We start from the raw sequence: 17,535 nt of genomic DNA on the forward strand, positions 1-17,535 counted from the left end.
CATTCTTCCCGCCTGTCCCTCAGCTCTACCACACAGACAGACAAACTAGGTTCCCGCTCTGTTCTGTATACCGTTGCGCTGGAAGGCTACACTTGGCCTTGGAGACTGCTCTCTCCCCCCCATACGGGGACACTTTGGACTCCTAGAGGTCCACCAGGGGGGCTCAAAAGAAGACCCTCTTTTCCCATGGGGACTCGCTCTCTCCATACCCCCCTCCCCATCCCTCCATTCTAGCCCCCCTGTGTGTTCCCCGCTAAATGATGTCTGTGTTCTCTCTAAGGCTCCCCTCCAGCATCTCTCTCCATATGCTCCACAGAGCTGGGGATGTCTGCCGTGCCGTGCGAAGGACCCGCTTGCACACATTTGGAGGCAGAGTAGGGATGGAGGGAGGGCTGCTGGGGGTTTGAAGGCGGACATGTTTCATCACTGCTGTGGCCAGGGACTCTGTGCTCCGAGCCATGTGAGAGTGGTTAAGGCTTGTGTTGAACATGGTGCAGGGGAAGAGCTGTCAGACAGCAGGCACAGAGCCCTCTATAGATCTCTATGTGCTGGGGAATGTGATGTGTTTCCAAGGCCTCTCCTGTCCATACATCTCCATATCTCCTGACAGTGGTGATACCCAGGCCTTCACTGAATGAAAGTGCTTGTGGTGGTAGCATAAGCACCCAGAATCCCCAGAGCGTAAAGAGCCACAAACGACTGGGWAGTAATGGCCGAATGATGCTCAGCCCCCAGGGAGAAGCCAGAACGCTTGAGATGAGATGATGGATTGAGACCGCCATAATACGGCGAATGCCAGAGTGCAGAGAGACTGAACGGAGTGAGAGGTGATGTCTGAAAAGTGACACACCACTGGCTGAACTCTGGGTAGTCTGGCGCGATGGATGGTGCAGTATAGCAGACACAGAAAGCCCTGGTGTGACATGGGGATTATACTGCAGGTAAAGAATGCAGGACCTTTCAGCAGGCAGCAGCAGTGTGATGGAGAGGTTGATGGTTTGTGTGTGGATCCCTACCAGGAGCCAGAGGCTGAGCCTGATATGTCTACAGGGTCTTAAAGGAGCAGAGCAGGTTGTTAAAGCCCCCCCCCCCCCCCCGTCAGCTCTCCCATGCCAGACTCTGTCAGAGCAATGCTCATTCCTACATGGAAATGACTGGCAAAATAGACTTTATAAACTCTTTTAAATACTATGTCTACTATGTATATGGTACAATTGGCTCACATTTAAAACCAGCTGTCTATTGGTCTTTGGCTTTTGACGACATCATATTAATTCCACTTTTATATCGACCTATTTTTTTCACCTTATAGCAAATATTAAGGCAGCCCAAAGCCTCTAATTCAGTGGTTTTGCCTGCTCTCTGGTTTAGAGAAAAAGCCCTCTCTCCCTTTGGCAATGCTCCCTGCATCTCTGCTCTGTCTGGTGTGAACAGCTGACAGCCGCAGACGAAACGTTGAGCTCAGGAGTCTGGGGTTTGGGGGAAGTTTGGAACGGTGGGGGGGGCTGCCAAGAAGTAAAGAGAAGACGTAGAGAGAGACGTTGGTGCAGGGAAAAGTAAGAAGTGAAAGGGAGAAAACAGGAAGGGAAGCTGTGGAACTTTCTATAGAGACTTGTGTCACTGGATGCAGAAAAGTAGAAAGGCTCAAGTTGGAGGAGGATAGTCTGGGAAGGGATGCGGTAGACCCAGGACAGATGTTTGTGGTCAATACTCTTCTCTCTGTCTCACTAGTCTCTCTCTCTCTTTCTCTGTGTCTGTCTGTCTCTGTGCCTGTCTGTCTCTGTGCCTGTCTGTCTCTGTGCCTGTCTGTCTCTGTGCCTGTCTGTCTGTTTCATATGAGGGCTGGGTTTGGTGTTTAGGGGGAGGATAGGCGAATGGGCGGGCGGACAGGCGGGTAGACTCGTTTTCTCTCAGTAACGTGGGCAGGCGTGACTGCATCCTAAAGTGCAGAGAGAGAAAGTGAGAGAGAGGTGATCTCAGGAGGACACACAGCAAAGCATTTTGGGAGGGCTTTCTTTCAAACAGAGGTGCCAAAGTCCTTGAAAATGTGCTAGGTGGGAGACAGGAGAGAAAGGGAGGGAGAAAGTGAGAGAGAAAGGGGGATAAGCAGAAAAGCCAGGGCCGACTAGGCTGCCATGCCCACTCTATCCGTCTTGGAATAAAGCATGGCATCTGCCAATACCCACCTCTCAGGGAACTTGACTTTTTATGAAGAATTGGAGTGCATCCCAGAGTTTTGTTTGCTGAACTCTCTCCCTCCGTTTTTTCTCTTCCCCTCCTCATGTTTCAGAGACGCCACCGGATTTAGGAGCAGTTGGAGAGAGAGGGAATGAAAGAGAAAGAGAGAGGGGAAAAGAGAGACAACCGTAGTATATGTGAATAGAGGACAACAGTCATTTCAGTTATTGTTTTGACTGAAACTATTTGTCGGTGATCGTTCGTGACAGGCACACAAGGTGATACTAACTAACCAATGGATACGAGACTGACGAGACTCTCCCTTCTCTCCCTCTTCTTTCTGCTGGTGTGCTGTGCGTCCCGGCTGGCAGTGGGGAACCACACAGGCCGGATCAAGGTGGTCTTCACACCCACCATCTGCAAGGTGACCTGCACGGGGGGCCGGTGCCAGAACAACTGTGAGCTGGGCAACACCACCACCATCGTCAGTGAGAACGGCCATGCCGCAGACACCCTCACCGCCCCCAACTTCAGAGTAGGTGAGTGATCTCCGGTTTCCGTCCTGTGCTCATCCGATGTGGTTGCTGCTTTGTGTCTGGTGCATGATGGGATAGAAGGCATCTGAATTCCGGATGGTTATTATGCTGTGTGTGTTTAGGTCAATACATTGAGTTCTGTCATGTACGTTCTATGTCTCACACTGTCTGCATTCTGGATGAGGTCTTAAGCTATTTGGATGATTCATGTTTACATTGCGGCGTTTTCCTGCATAACAGTATAGTTTCTGACACACATCTTATATAACATATCCAAATGACCGTTCAATACAGGAGCACAATAGGTGGGTGTTGCAGACCGTGGAAAAGTCTAGCGCGTTAACCTGCCTCAGTACTTCTAAGGAGCTCACCGCTGTCTGCTCTATCCTGTTCTTGACACAGACATGTGGGAAGAGCCAAAGAAGATGAATTCCTGTCTGACTCCGCAGCAGACACAGATACGAGAGGTCTCGCTCTGGTTCTGCGACGCACGGTCAATGTGGCTATCCCTATAGAGTCAGCATTCCTGATGCATATTGTACAGTTTGACGTTGTTGATAGGGCCATAGTAAAAACATAATTATAGCTCTTCACTATGTATTGTGTTACTCATTTTGTGGTTCAAGATATTTATTTTAATCATCACTAAATACCTGTATTTTGTGAAGTGAATGCACATTTTGCAGTATAGATTAGCGAATGTAGCAGTCTTTTCCTGCTCTTTTGTGAAGATCTGCAGCCCAGGGCGCTGGTCTGTCTGTGTGACTGTCTCTTTAAATGAGCGCACCTGGAGTAGTGTCAGTCTAATGTACCTGTCGAGACCTGCAATCTGTCCCAGGCCTGCTCTTCCCTCCCTGCTGAGAGCCAGGAGAGCTGTGAAGTAGCACACGTCCAGAGCTTAGAAAGGGGAGAGCTGAGATTTATTTGCGGTGTGCAGGCCATCTCCAGCAGCAGAAATAGAATAAATCCCATGTTTGTTTATCATAACTGGAGTGTTGAAAGAGGAGGAGGGAGAATGTTGTTTCATTATAAGAAAAGGGGGGGATGTGTCCCTGCTTGCAACAGGGTGTTGGCCAAATAACACGCTTACCAAGCCCATAACAAGCGTTAGTTGTTTTGTGATTTGGGACACTTTTATCCAGGGTGAGGTGCAACTGTAGTTTTTACCAACTTAATAATTCGTACCAACTGTACGAAATGCCCCTCTGCTGTTGGAGGCTCTGCGAAGGAACATTTAACTTTATAGTCCTGTGGAAAGAGGTGTATTAATCGTGGTGGGATTGTACTGCACTGTTATGTGCAATTAAAACACAATACATCTATTCAGAATATGAATGGGAACAATTTGATGAGGTTGGGGGGGATTGGGGACAACAAAGGTGTTGAGGTGAGGGAGGAAAAACCCGCTGGTGATTTAAGCATCCGTCTGATTTCTCATTTTTCTCCACATTTCTTCTGGGCTGCTGTCCTACCTAGTCAGCGCTCAGGTCTGTAGGGCTGGTGGTTTTGGGCTGCCACATTACCCTCGGTCGCCGATGGAGACAGCCCCTCCTCTCCTGCAGTCCAACTCTGCTCGACATGCATCTGGAAAGAGAGCTTGACCCAGCTGCACAGTTTACTACTGTACAGTCTGCTGTCTGGCAGTTTATATAACAGTCTCATTTGGTTTCCATATCAGCTCCTTACTGATAAGGGAATTAAGTTTCTCCCTCGCTTTCTCTCTATCTCTATCTCTATCTCCTACTCTTTTCGACCCCTCCTCTGTGTCTCTCTACTGTCACAGTATTCTATGGGGGATAAGAAACCCTTTTAGTGTTGTTTTTCCATACCTCAGTGGTCTGTATCATACTTTTTGGTGTATTGGGTCCTAGATGTGTGCAGTGCCTGTCTAAGTATTGTGAGCCTCCTGGATCAGCCCAGGCTTCCTTATTAAAGATGGCCATGGCTGTCAGTTCATTTTGTGTGTCACCTGCGCTGTAGTCCATATCACCACATTTAGGGTCAGATTAAACTAAATGGATTCTTGGGGAAGTCAAGAAGGAGGGAAGTATTTTCAACATTCTTCTATCTGTTATCTTCATACAACACCTCTACAAATATGTTCCACTTTGGGAAAGAGGTAAAGAAAGAATCTGACTGATTTTCTCAGCTCTCTGGCCAATTCCATTCATTTCCTAATTCCTCGGGTAACCTGTTCACTTTTTACAGAGGTGAGGAGGGCTGTTGACTTTGGTTGGAGGTCGTTGTCTGGAGGCCTATGTGTCTGGGGTCCTGTATGAGACTTGATTAATGAGCATTACACAGTAATAGTGCGTTTAGGCTTTCACTGTGCCAAAGGASTGTAATCAGGTGTTTGGTCAGTGCCTAATTGAAAGCATGTGGCTCCCGGGGAAGGAAAAAAGTCTGCAGCCGTCTCTCTCTCTCTCTCTCTCTCTCTCTCTCTCTCTCTCTCTCTCTCTCTCTCTCTCTGTCCTGTAAAGGAGAGTGCCAGGTATTTAACCGAAACACTTTCACTGAGTTTTATAAGCTCCCTTCACTCCCACGTACGCAAGTTGTGGCTGGATGATCGTCTGGTGGAGAATATAACCTGTAGCTATTGAGGAAAGGGAGAGTTCAGAGGTTGCCAGTGGCGGAGCATGCTGGGGAGTTTATGATCTGTGCAGCGCCAGTCTTATATGGAGCTGGAGATGGCTGGAGTTGACTAATCCTCTTGTAGCTGTCATTTCCTCCTTTCATTAGTTTATAATCGCCGCACTGTCATTTTTTCCCCCTCCCTCCACGTTTATTTCCTTCTCTGTAGATTTTTTTGTTGTTGTCATCCCTACCTGGCAGTCAGGAAAGCATGGCACTGTATTTACAGTCTCAGTGGACAGGCTGCCTGCGGTGGAGGGGGGGAACGCTATGGGGGCTTCTCCGGCTGCCAGAGACTGTGCCCGCAGTAAACACCAGGCGCTAGCCTCTATCGTGAGTCTAGGGTTGCCTCGTCTGGGCCAACCTGCCTTACTGCTCTAACCACTAAGTGGGATTTTTCTGTGATGTGCCAGACACCGCGTCTTAAAATCTCATTAGGCACCCAGGGGACCTGCACTATGTTGCCGCTGACCCAGCCTCATCTAATCACACTGCCTAGGCCCGTGGAGGGAGCACAGCAGCCTGCCTTAATGACCAACCTCCAGGGCTCCGCTCCTCACTCTCTTTCACTCTCTCACGCTCCACTCCTCAGTGGATGAGGAGGAAATTAGTCAGCGTGTATGTGCTTGTTCCTGTTTGTGCATGGGTGTTCACTGTATCTGTGTGTGTGTTTCCACTGTCCACCAGGTGAAATTAAACCATTTTATTCTGTGTGGTAGTCAGAGGATACATCTGGAGCGCATAAGACTGTGGCTGATTTTGGGACTTAGGTACGGTCGGTCACTCTTTCTGACTCACCTGATTAAATGCAGGTTAGCGTTTTTTTGTCATGAATCTTGTTCTGGAGGCAGCTCTGCAGTGTTCACGCGCTGGCACTGTCACAAAGTCATACAATCTGATTTTAAACCTAACCTTAACCCTAACCATACTGGTAACCCTAATGCCTAACCCTAACCTTAAATTAAGACCAAAAAGCACATTTTGTTTTTCATAAATTTTTACAATATAGCCAATTTTGACTTTGCAGCTGGCCTATCTAAGGGGAAATCGCTCAGTTTTGCCTCCAGGACAAGACTCATGACAATAAGCGTCAACCTGCTGAATGAACTCGAAGGCAGGTCAGATTCTAAAAAATGTTTGCGGTGATCATAGAACCAAACCATTTCCCCTTTGTCACTGGTGTTTTGACATTGCTGTTAAGTGTTATCCTCAGAATAAATGCATGTGTTCTCAGTGCCACCTGAGGTTGGATGACGAAATGTACATAGAAAGGAACAAAAAAATCATAATTTTGAAACACGCCAAAATAACTGTCAGAAGAAAACGGAATATTTTACGACTCCTACGATGTGTGGATTTAGTTTCCCTTGAATTGTATCAGAGGTGAGTCAGATGAGGTCTGATAACGTTAATGGTTGTCTGAAACATTTCCCTTCCCATCCTGTGATGTTTTTCCACACAGCTTCAGTAGCTTGTTTCCTACCCACAACGAGATGAGTGTGTAACCATTGTGGGTGAGTGGGTTTAGAGGTGGTAGGGGGGCTGCTTTTGGGGTGCCATTCTCCCCAGTAATCAGTCCATGGTGTAATGATCTCATTAGCCTCTGGGAACCACAGCTATGGCTTCTGGTTAGGCCTCTGACATCACACTATGAGGGCTGCAGAGGAGGACAAGAAACACTTATTCGTTACTCATAACATTAGGCATTGTGATTGACATTTCGAATGCACGGATAAACTACTAAATTACTGCTCTATTTTTATTTCATTGAGCTTTATTTTGTATTGCTCTTTGTATTCACTTCGTTGTTCTGTAAAAAAGAAAAAAGAAATGTTTATTTGTCACGTGCCGAATATAACAGGTATAGACCTCACTGTGAAATGCGTACTTACGAGCCCTTAACCAACAATGCAGTTCAAGAAATAGAGTTAAGAAAATATTTACTAAATAAACTAAGGTAAAAATTTATTTTTTAAAGTAACACAATAATATAACAATAACAAGGCTATGTACAGAGGGTACCGGTACCAAGTCAATGTGCGGGGGTATAGGTTAGTCGAGGTAATTTGTACATGTAGGTACGCCTGAATTGACTATGTCTAGATAATAACAGCGAGTAGCAGCAATGTAAAAACAAAGAGGAGGAGGGGGGGGGGTTAATGTAAATAGTCCAGGTGGCCATTTGATTAATTGTTCAGTAGTCTTATGGTTTGGGGGTAGAAGCTGTTAAGGAGCATTTTGGACCTAGACTTGGCGCTCCAGTACCACTTGCCATGCGGTAGCAGAGAGAACTATCTATTACTTGGATGACTGGAGTCTTTGACAATTTTTGGGGCCTTCCTCTGACACCACCTAGTATATACAGTTCCAGTCAAAAGTTTGGACACACCTACTCATTCAAGGGGTTTTCTTTATTTTTACTATTTTCTACATAGTAGAATAATAGTGAAGACATCAAAASTATGAAATAACACACATGGAATCATGTAGTAACCAAAAAAGTGTTAAAGTAGCCACCCTTTGCCTTGATGACAGCTTTGCACACACTTGGCATTCTCTCAACCAGCTTCATGAGGTAATCACCTGGAATGCATTTCAATTAACAGGTGTGCCTTGTTGCTCCTTAATGCGTTTGAGCCAGTCAGTTGTGTTGTGATAAGGTAGGGGTGGTATACAGAAGATAGCCCTATTTGGTAAAAGACCAAGTACATATTATGGCAAGAACAGCTCAAATAAGCAAAGAGAAATGACAGTCCATCATTACTTTAAGACATGAAGGTCAGTAAAGTTTGAACGTTTCTTCAAATGCAGTTGCAAAAACCATCAAGCGCTATGATGGAACTGGCTCTCATGAGGACCGCCACAGGAAAGGAAGACCCAGAGTTACCTCTGCTGCAGAGGATAAGTTTATTAGAGTTAACTGCTTCAGAAATGTCCTCCCAAATAAATGCTTCACAGAGTTCAAGTAACAGACACATCTCAACATCAACTGTTCAGATGAGACTGCGTGAATCAGGCTTTCATAGTCTAATTGCTACAAAGAAACCACTACTAAAGGACACCAAAAATAAGAAGATATTTGTTTGGGCCAAGAAACACGAGCAATGGACATTAGACCGGTGGAAATCTGTCCTTTTGGTCTGATGAGTCCATATTTGAGATTTTTGGTTCCAACCGCCGTGTCTTTTTGAGACGCAGAGTAGGTGAACGGATGATCTCCGCATGTGTGGTTCCCACGTGAAGCCTGGAGGAGGAGGAGGTGTGGGGGTGCTTTGCTTGAAACACTGTCTGTGATTTATTTAGAATTCAAGGCACACTTAAGCAGCATGGCTACCGCAGTATTCTGTAGCGATACGCCATCCCATCTGGTTTGGGCTTAGTGGGACAATCATTTGTTTTTCAACAGGACCATGACCCAACACACCTCCAGGCTGTGTAAGGGCTATTTGACCAGTGATGGAGTGCTGCATCAGATGACCTGGCCTCCACAATCACCCAACCTCAACCCAATTGGGATGAGTTGGACTGCAGAGTGATGGAAAAGCAGCAAACAAGTACTCAGTATATGTGGGAACTCCTTCAAGACTGTTGGAAAAGCATTCCAGGTGAAGCTGATTGAGAGAATGCCAAGAGTGTGCAAAGCTGTCATCAAGGCAAGGGTGGCTACTTCGAAGAATCTCAAATATAAAATATTTTTTGATTTGTTGAACACTTTTTTTTGGTTACTACATGATTCCATATGTGTTATTTTTAGTTTAGTTTAGTTATTTTTGATGAACAGTGAAGAGGTGACTCCGGGATGCTGGCCTAGGCAGAGATCCTCTGTTCAGTGTCTGTTCTTTTGCTTTTATTTTTATTGGCAGTCTGAGATATGGCTTTTTCTTTGCAACTCTGCCTAGAAGGCCAGCATCCTGGAGTCGACTCTTCACTGTTGATGTTGAGACTGGTGTTTTGCGGGTACTTTTTAATGAAGCTGCCAGTTGAGGACTTGTGAGGCGTCTGTTTCTCAAACTAGACACTCTAATGTACTTGCCCTCTTGCTCAGTTGTGCACCAGGGCCTCCCACTCCTCTTTCTATTCTGGTTAGAGCCAGTTTGCTTTGTTCTGTGAAGGGAGTAGTACACAGCGTTGTATGAGATCTTCAGTTTCTTGGCAATTTCTCGCATGGAATAGCCTTAATTTCTCAGAACAAGAATAGACTGACGAGTTTCAGAAGAAAGTCTTTGTTTCTGGCCATTTTGAACCTGTAATCGAACCCCCAAATGCTGATGCTCCAGATACTCAACTAGTCTAAAGAAGGCCAGTTTGATTGCTTTTTTAATCAGGACAATAGTTTTGAGCTGTGCTAACATAATTGCAAAAGGGTTTTCTAATGATCAATTAGCCTTTTAAAATGATAAACTTGGATTAGCTAACACAACGTGCCATTGGAACACTGGAGTGATGGTTGCTGATAATGGGCCTCTGTATGCCTATGTAGATATTCCATAAAAAATCTGCCGTTTCCAGCTACAATAGTCATTTACAGCATTAACAATGTCTACGCTGTATTTCTGATCAATTTGATGTTATTTTAATGGACAAAAAAAGTGATTTTCTTTCAAAAACAAGGACATTTCTAAGTGACCAGAAACCTTTGAACGGTGGTGTATATATAGACAAGATTAAATCAAGAACAGTCTGATAGGTGACAATATTAGCCTATCACTTACAACGAGTGTCGGAATTGGATAAGGACGACCGCAGTTGCATCCCCGATGTGTCTGTCTTTACTTGTTGCCTGTGAGATAGACACCTGTGACGGGCATTGGCAATAATAATTGAGCTATCTGAGAGAGCTGTGTGCATGAGAGGTGTTTCGGAGCACGCAGCCGGGAGAAGGGAATTMAAATGTTTATGTTCAGCCCAATGGCACAAAAAGGCATAGATTTTTTTAGGGGACATTACGGCCACACAAAGGGGATGCCGGCGGGAAATTAAAGGGATTATCAAGTGCTTGTCAAATTGAATGAGAGACTGATGAAATGTGTACAGTCTGTGCAAATAACAAAGCGGAGCTCATGTCTTTCATGCAACCTTTTTCAAATGATCATTAGAGTCGCATCATGCAGCCTTAGAATGTATTAAAAATACAAACGTTGGGCAATATGTTTTGATCACAACTAAAGTTGCATAAATACCTATAAATTAAGCATATAGGAAGACCTGTTTCTTTGTTAACCGCTCAACAAGAATAGCATGTTCGCATTCCCTCAGAAATCTTTTGGAGAAAATATCCTTTTTATTTTWTTCAGCTATGTTCAGTTGTATTCTTCATACTATAAAATAATGCCACAGACTTCTAAGCAAATCTTGTCTGCTAAATTAACTAGTGTTGTCCACAGCAAAATGGCATAGCCAGATCAGGGCCTAACATAAGGACAAGGACTATGCTATTCTGTTCTTCTGAAATAGACTACATCTTCTTCCTAACATAATGTTTCTTTAGACCTGTCTAAAATACATAATGGATTTATTGTGATGGTGTAGGCTATGGATTTATTWGAGTTTTTAAAATGTARATGTTCCAAAGGTCTGCATCAGTGGCTTGTCGGCTATGCGTGGAAGCCAGGAGACGCTAAATGTGTTTGTTAACTTCTTGTGGGACGGTAGCGTCCCACCTGGCCAACATCCGGTGAAATTGTAGAGCGYGAATTTCAAATTACAGAAATATAAATATTTAACATTCATGAAAATACAAGTATTATACATCAAAATAAAGCTTAACTTCTTGTTAATCCAGCCGCTGTGTCAGATTTCAAAAAGGCGAAAGCACACCATGCGATTATCTGAGGACAGCGCACCGCATACAAAAACATGAAAAACATTTTTCAACCAGGCAGATGCTACACGAGAGAGTCAGAAATAGCGATATAATAAATGCCTTACCTTTGAAGATCTTCTTCTGTAGGCACTCCAAAAGGTCCCAGTTACGTCACAAATGGTCCCAGTTACATCACAAATGCTCCTTTTGTTCGATAAAGTCCTTCTTTATATCCATAAAAACTCAGTTTAGCTGGCGCGCTTCATTCAATAATCCACCGGTTTCCCTCCTTCAAAATGCATACRAAATGAATCCCAAACATTACCAATAAACTTATCCAAACAAGTCAAACAACGTTTATAATCAAACCTCAGGTACCCTAATACGTAAATAAACAATAAAATTTAAGACTGAGAATAGTATGTTCATTACCGGAGATAAATAACAAAGAACGCGCATGGAAACACTACAGCCAAAATGGGAGCCACTTAGAAAAACTACAACTTCTAGYTCAKTTTTCCAAATACCAGCCTGAAACTCTTTCTAAAGACTGTTGACATCTAGTGGAAGCCCTAGGAACTGCAATCTGGGAGGACTTTGCCTCATAATAAACATGAAAGCCATTGGAAACAGTGGAAGGCTGAATTTTTTTGTTGTTGTTGGATGGTTTGTCCTCGGGGTTTCGCCTGCCATATCAGTTCTGTTATACTCACAGACATCATTTTAACAGTTTTAGAAACTATAGAGAGTTTTCTATCAAACTCTACCAATTATATGCATWTCCTAGCTTCTGGGCCTAGGTAACAGGCATTTTACTTTGGGCACGCTTTTCATCCGGATGTGAAAATACTGCCCCCTACCCAAGAGAGGTTAATTAACGGTMAATTACCGTGAGACTGGCAGTTATTTGCTTGACAATCACCGGCTGACAAAATGTAATGAGTGCCACAGCACTAATCATACCACGCTCAAAGTCGCTTAGGGCACTCGTTTTKCCCATTCTAACGTTCAATTGAACGTTAACTGAATGCCTCGATGTCTGTCTGTCTGCTTTACAGTATATAGCAAGCCACGGCCACATGACTCACTGTCTGTAGGAGCAAACCATTTTCATAAACGGGTGGTGTACCTAATAAACTGTCCACTGAGTGTATATCATGTGTATATGACAAGCAAACTAACTTGAACTTGATAAACCTCATCCATAGAACCGAGAGTTGTTCCTGGTCAGGTCACGTGGTCAGGAGATATGTATGGCCATACGTACTCCTCCAATATGATTTGCTGTGGGTTCCATCAAACCAATGATTATCATGTATAGCTTCTGCTTTGTTTAAATGACCAGTCTTGCTACRTGTGGCAAACGGTTTGTCAACCACTTTACCTCTACCTACATGTACATATTACTTCAATTACCTCGACTAACCAGTGCCCCCGCACATTGACTCTGTACCGGTACCCCCTGTATATAGCCTCGTTASTGTTATTTTATTGTCGCTCTTTAATTATGTTATTTTTCTATTTGTTTATTTCMGTTTATTTAGTAAATTATTTTGTACTTTCTTAACACTTATTTTTGTTGGTTAACCTCTCTAGGGTATGTGGGACGGTAGCGTCCCACCTCGTCAACAGCCAGTGAATCTGCAGGGCGCCAAATTCAAAACAACAGAAATCCCATCATTTAAATTCCTCAAGCATACAAGTATTTTACACCATTTTAAAGCTACACTTGTTGTAAATCCAGCCAAAGTGTCCGATTTCAAAAAGGTTTTACGACGAAAGCACAYCAAACGATTATGTTAGGTATGAGCCAAGTCACAGAAAAAGACAGACATTTTTCCAGCTAAAGAGAGCAGTAACAAATAGCAGAAATAGAGATAAAATTAATCACTAACCTTTGATAATCTTCATCAGATGACACTCATAGGACTTCATGTTACCCAATACATGTATTTTTTGTTCGGTAAAGTTCATATTTATATCCAAAAATCTGAGTTTAGGCAAGACGCTACTGTATCACTTGGCAAAAAGCCTGAGAAAATGCAGAGCGCCAAATTAATATTAATTACTATGAAAATTACTATAAAATCAAACTTTCATTAAATCACACATGAAAGATACCAAATTAAAGCTACACTGGTTGTGAATCCAGCCAACAAGAATTCAAATAGGCTTTTCGGCGAAAGCATACGATGCTATTATCTGAGTAGTAAACAAAGAGAGAGAAGCATATTTCAAGCCTGCAGGCACGACACAAAACGCAGAAATAAAAATATAATTCATGCCTTATGAATTGGTCCTTTTGTTCGATTAATTCCGTCGATATATATCCAAAATGTCCATTTATTTGGCGCGTTTGATCCAGAAAAACACAGGCTCCAACTTGCTCAAACGTGACGACAAAATATCTCAAAGGTTACCTGTAAACTTTGCCAAAAAWTTTCAAACTACTTTTGTAATATAACTTTAGGTATTTTTTTACGTTAATAATCGATAAAATTGAAGACGGGATGATCTGTGTTCAATACAGGATTAAAACGAAATGTAGCATGCCTTTTGGACATACACTTCAATCAAACACGACACCTGGAGTGACTCGACTTCAAGATGGCCAGATTTCTTCTTACACAAATGAATAACCTCAACCTATTTCTCAAGACAGTTGACATCCAGTGGAAGCCGTAGGAACTGCAAGCAATTCGCTTAGAAATCTGGTTTCCCAATGAAATCTCATTGAAAAGACAGTGACCTCAAAAAAAGAAAATCTGAATAGTTTGTCCTCGGGGTTTCGTCTGCTAAATAAGTTCTGTTATACTCACAGACATGATTCAAACAGTTTTAGAAACTTCAGAGTGTTTTCTATCCAAATCTAATAACATGCATATCTTATCTCCTGGGGATGAGTAGCTGGCAGTTGAATTTGGGAATGCTTTTCATCCAAACGTGAAAATGCTGCCCCCTACCCTAGCGAAGTTAAGGTCTTGTCAGTAAGCATTTCATTGTTAGGTTAACCTCATCCATATACCTGTTGTATTCAGCACATGTGACAAGTACAATTTGATATGATTGGCCAATTACACCCTCTCAAAGCACATTTTACATGGATCCTGTCTCTTCCAGACATCCCATATGTGAATAATAACCCGTAGTCCCTGAGATGTCTTTGCACATCAAACAGGAAATCACCTGATGCTCCTAATGCCACCAGCTGCATGGTAATGACATGGGTCAGGCTTGGCAGGGACTGGCTGGGGCTGGGTAGAGCTACAGAGAGGACTTCAAACAGCAGTGTGTGGCAGGGCCAGAGAGAATCAGAGGCAGCGGGGATGTGAGGTTTGGGAGCAGTCTTGTTGTCACCATAATGAGAGGGTTGGGGAAAGGCAGATGTATTACAGCTGCCATTATGTTTCAACACTGCAAATCCTACCAAACTGTGCTTGTCCCTTTCTAGGGAAAACACACTAAATTAAACAAAATACATGGGTGCAATATGTGTACAGTACAGTAGTGACTGGGAGGCACTGAACACGACCTATCGGCCACAGGACAAAGAATCAGCCTCTTTCTTTGTAGCTACGGTAGGAATGGTATTATAGATGGAACATGTTTAACTGTCTCTACAATGAATTTGAAACACTAGCGCAAGGCTCAGATTGCCTCTAAAGGCCTGAAAAGCATGTGATTAAATGTCCTGTATGTGTGGAACATTCTAACACATTACACCTTCCAGGAATTTCAGCTGTGTTTGACATGCTTTCCTACAACTTGTAATGGAGTACCAGAAGAGGGTGATTACTAGTTCCCTCTCACTCAATTGAGCAATTGACTCGTGGTTTGCTGAGGAGATTCCTGCACTGGTAGAAAGGACGACAGACCCAGGCAGCCAAGATATTCCTCATAGGCAGCAGGTATTCCCATTGGGTGGAACGGAAGCAGACAGGGTGGTTGAGTGTCAGTAATATCTCCCCCCCCAGGTCAGCGATCAGCCAACTGCGTATATTTCTGGGTGACTCTGGGGAGACAAAAGTGAGGACTAGGCAGCAGAGTCCAATACACACATGCACGCACGCACGTGCTCCACACTCTGTCTGCTAGCAGGCTCCTGGCTGGACTGACAGTTTGATTCATGCCGCCGACCCACACGCCATTGACACATATTTCAAATACACTGGGGGGATTCGGTTCCCTCAGCTCTTTTCCAGAGGACGCCTCGGCAAACTAACCCTCCACAGAACGTCCTTCAGCCTCGCAATTATGGAAAAGTACTGCCTGAATGGAGCGGTTAATGTTCTAGTTTTAATTGTATATTTTATTTAGTTTTTTTTGTTTTTATCTGGCTTGTGGTGCGTAGTTAGCGGAGGTGAGTGGTGTGTTGGCGTGTGCGGTGCGTGTGAAGACTAGCTRGAGCTATGAAGGAAATTCCTTTGTGGATGAATAAGCCTTGGGTGACTGACAACTCTGAGAAAGAGGAAGAGCGAGAGAAAGAGAAAAGTGAGACTTTAGGTGTGAATGATGGCTTGAGAGAGAATACAAAAGAAGAATGGCACTTACTCAATTTCTAGTACCAACAGCAAGGTATTTACAGTAAAGACCTTGAACTCCAGTGTAATACTTTCCTGTGCACACCTCTGTCATGTGGTTTGGGTCTTAGCCTCAAGTAGCCTTATCTGGGCCTGAGGTCTCCCACAGAACCGGGCTGAGGTCTTGATGACTGTTATGATGGAAAACAAACCCTGGGGCTGAATACATTACAGGCTCCTCAATTAAGCCAGATTTGCTGAGGAATTATGCGGTCTCCAAGCGTAATGGATCATTTGCCATCCACCTCCTTGCATCTTTGTGATGAATATTGATGGTGGGAGAGTCGGGCAGTGTTTGGACACTGAGCTGAGTGTGTAAAGTCGTGGAACTCTGGAAGACGATGATAAAGATGTGAACAATGGCTGAACAACACAGGCTTTGTTCTCCTGGGTCTGGATGGATCCATCATTCCTCTTAATGTTGCTGCTCAAGATTCCTGCTTCATATCTTGTTGTGCCAAAGCACAAACTTCCTTGAGGAGGTCCGTGGCATATATATATATGAGAGAGAGAGAGAGAGAGAGAGAGAGAGAGAGAGAGAGAGAGAGAGAGAGAGAGAGAGAGAGAGAGAGAGAGAGAGAGAGAGAGAGAGAGAGAGAGAGAGAAGAGAAGAGAGAGAAGAGAGAGAGAGAGAGAGAGAGACGGTAGGAGAAGGAAGAGGAGAGAGAGAGAGATTAGAGAGAGAGAGAGAGAGAGAGAGAGAGAGAGAGAGAGAGAGAGAGAGAGAAATAATATTGGAAGGTAAACTCATCATGAAATGTCAAACAAAGTTCGTAAACAATGGTTGTTTTGTCTACTTGCTGTTTATTTAAAGATAGATCAGCCTCCGAGTTAAATATTTTTTCCAACAATAAACTGCTGTAAAGTGTGTGTGTGTGGCTGTGTGTAGGGAATGTCATTGGGTTAGCTGTCCCCTGTGGGCACAGCTGGCTAAACTTCACGTTCTTTGTGTTTTTTAGTGGTATGCCATCTGCCCTGCATGAATGGAGGAAAGTGCAGTGCCAGGGACAAGTGTCAGTGCCCATCTACCTATACGGGGAAGTTCTGCCAGATGCCTGTTCAGAATGGGAATGGGCAGCAGCGCCAGAAAGGGCAGCAGCAGACATCTCAGATTCACTCCACTCACACTCTGCCCCTCACCTTCAGCAATGGACAGAACCCTGGTAAGATGGAGGGACTGAGTTCAAATGCATGTTCAGTTTTTTTTATTATTTAAAAATACATTTTGTTCATTTTTATCCAAGGGCATATAGGTAGAAATACGAAGGAGTATCCAATACGTGTACATCTAACGTGCAGTCATAGAACATTAACTTGCTCTTTTCAATAACTTTCACCCCATGTATCCTTTTTTACCTCGTCTCCCCCAGTGAAATATGCCCCCAGCATCGTGAACATCCATGTGAAGCACCCTCCGGAGGCCTCGGTGCAGATCCATCAGGTCTCCCAGCTGGATGCCAATGGGCAGAAGGTGAAAGGCAATGGGCAGAATRGCCAATCCCAGACCCAGTCTCACTACACCTACCACCACTCAGACAGCAGACAGAAGTTCCAGCAGCAGGGACACAACATCATCTACTCCAACCAGCAGAGCTACGTCCCCCAGTACCAGCCCGTCTCCTCCAAGAGCCAGCTGGGACGTTGCTTCCAGGAGACCACCGGCACACAGGTCAGAGAGGGACAGGGGGGAATCTGGAAGTGTTGAGAGTGCAGAGAGAGAATTTTGGAAGACAGATCAGAGAAGGACAGGGGGAAAGGTGGGGGTTGGAAAAAGAGAGTGGAAATATGAGGGAGAGGGAGAGAAAGA

At 44.1% G+C, this 17,535-nt stretch overlaps 1 protein-coding gene across 1 annotated transcript in view; it reads left to right on the top strand.

Moving 5' to 3' along the window:
• ltbp1 (latent transforming growth factor beta binding protein 1) overlaps nucleotides 1-17,535 on the top strand; it is a 128,935-nt gene that overhangs the window by 36,135 nt on the left and 75,265 nt on the right. Inside the window, exons 5-7 of the mRNA XM_070434909.1 lie at nucleotides 2,550-2,717; nucleotides 16,688-16,891; nucleotides 17,099-17,397. Coding sequence (XP_070291010.1) covers nucleotides 2,550-2,717; nucleotides 16,688-16,891; nucleotides 17,099-17,397 — 671 coding nt within the window. The remainder of the gene's footprint in view (nucleotides 1-2,549; nucleotides 2,718-16,687; nucleotides 16,892-17,098; nucleotides 17,398-17,535) is intronic.

This window comes from Salvelinus sp. IW2-2015, linkage group LG25 (genome assembly GCF_002910315.2).
Source record: "Salvelinus sp. IW2-2015 linkage group LG25, ASM291031v2, whole genome shotgun sequence".
Lineage (NCBI taxonomy): Eukaryota > Metazoa > Chordata > Actinopteri > Salmoniformes > Salmonidae > Salvelinus > Salvelinus sp. IW2-2015.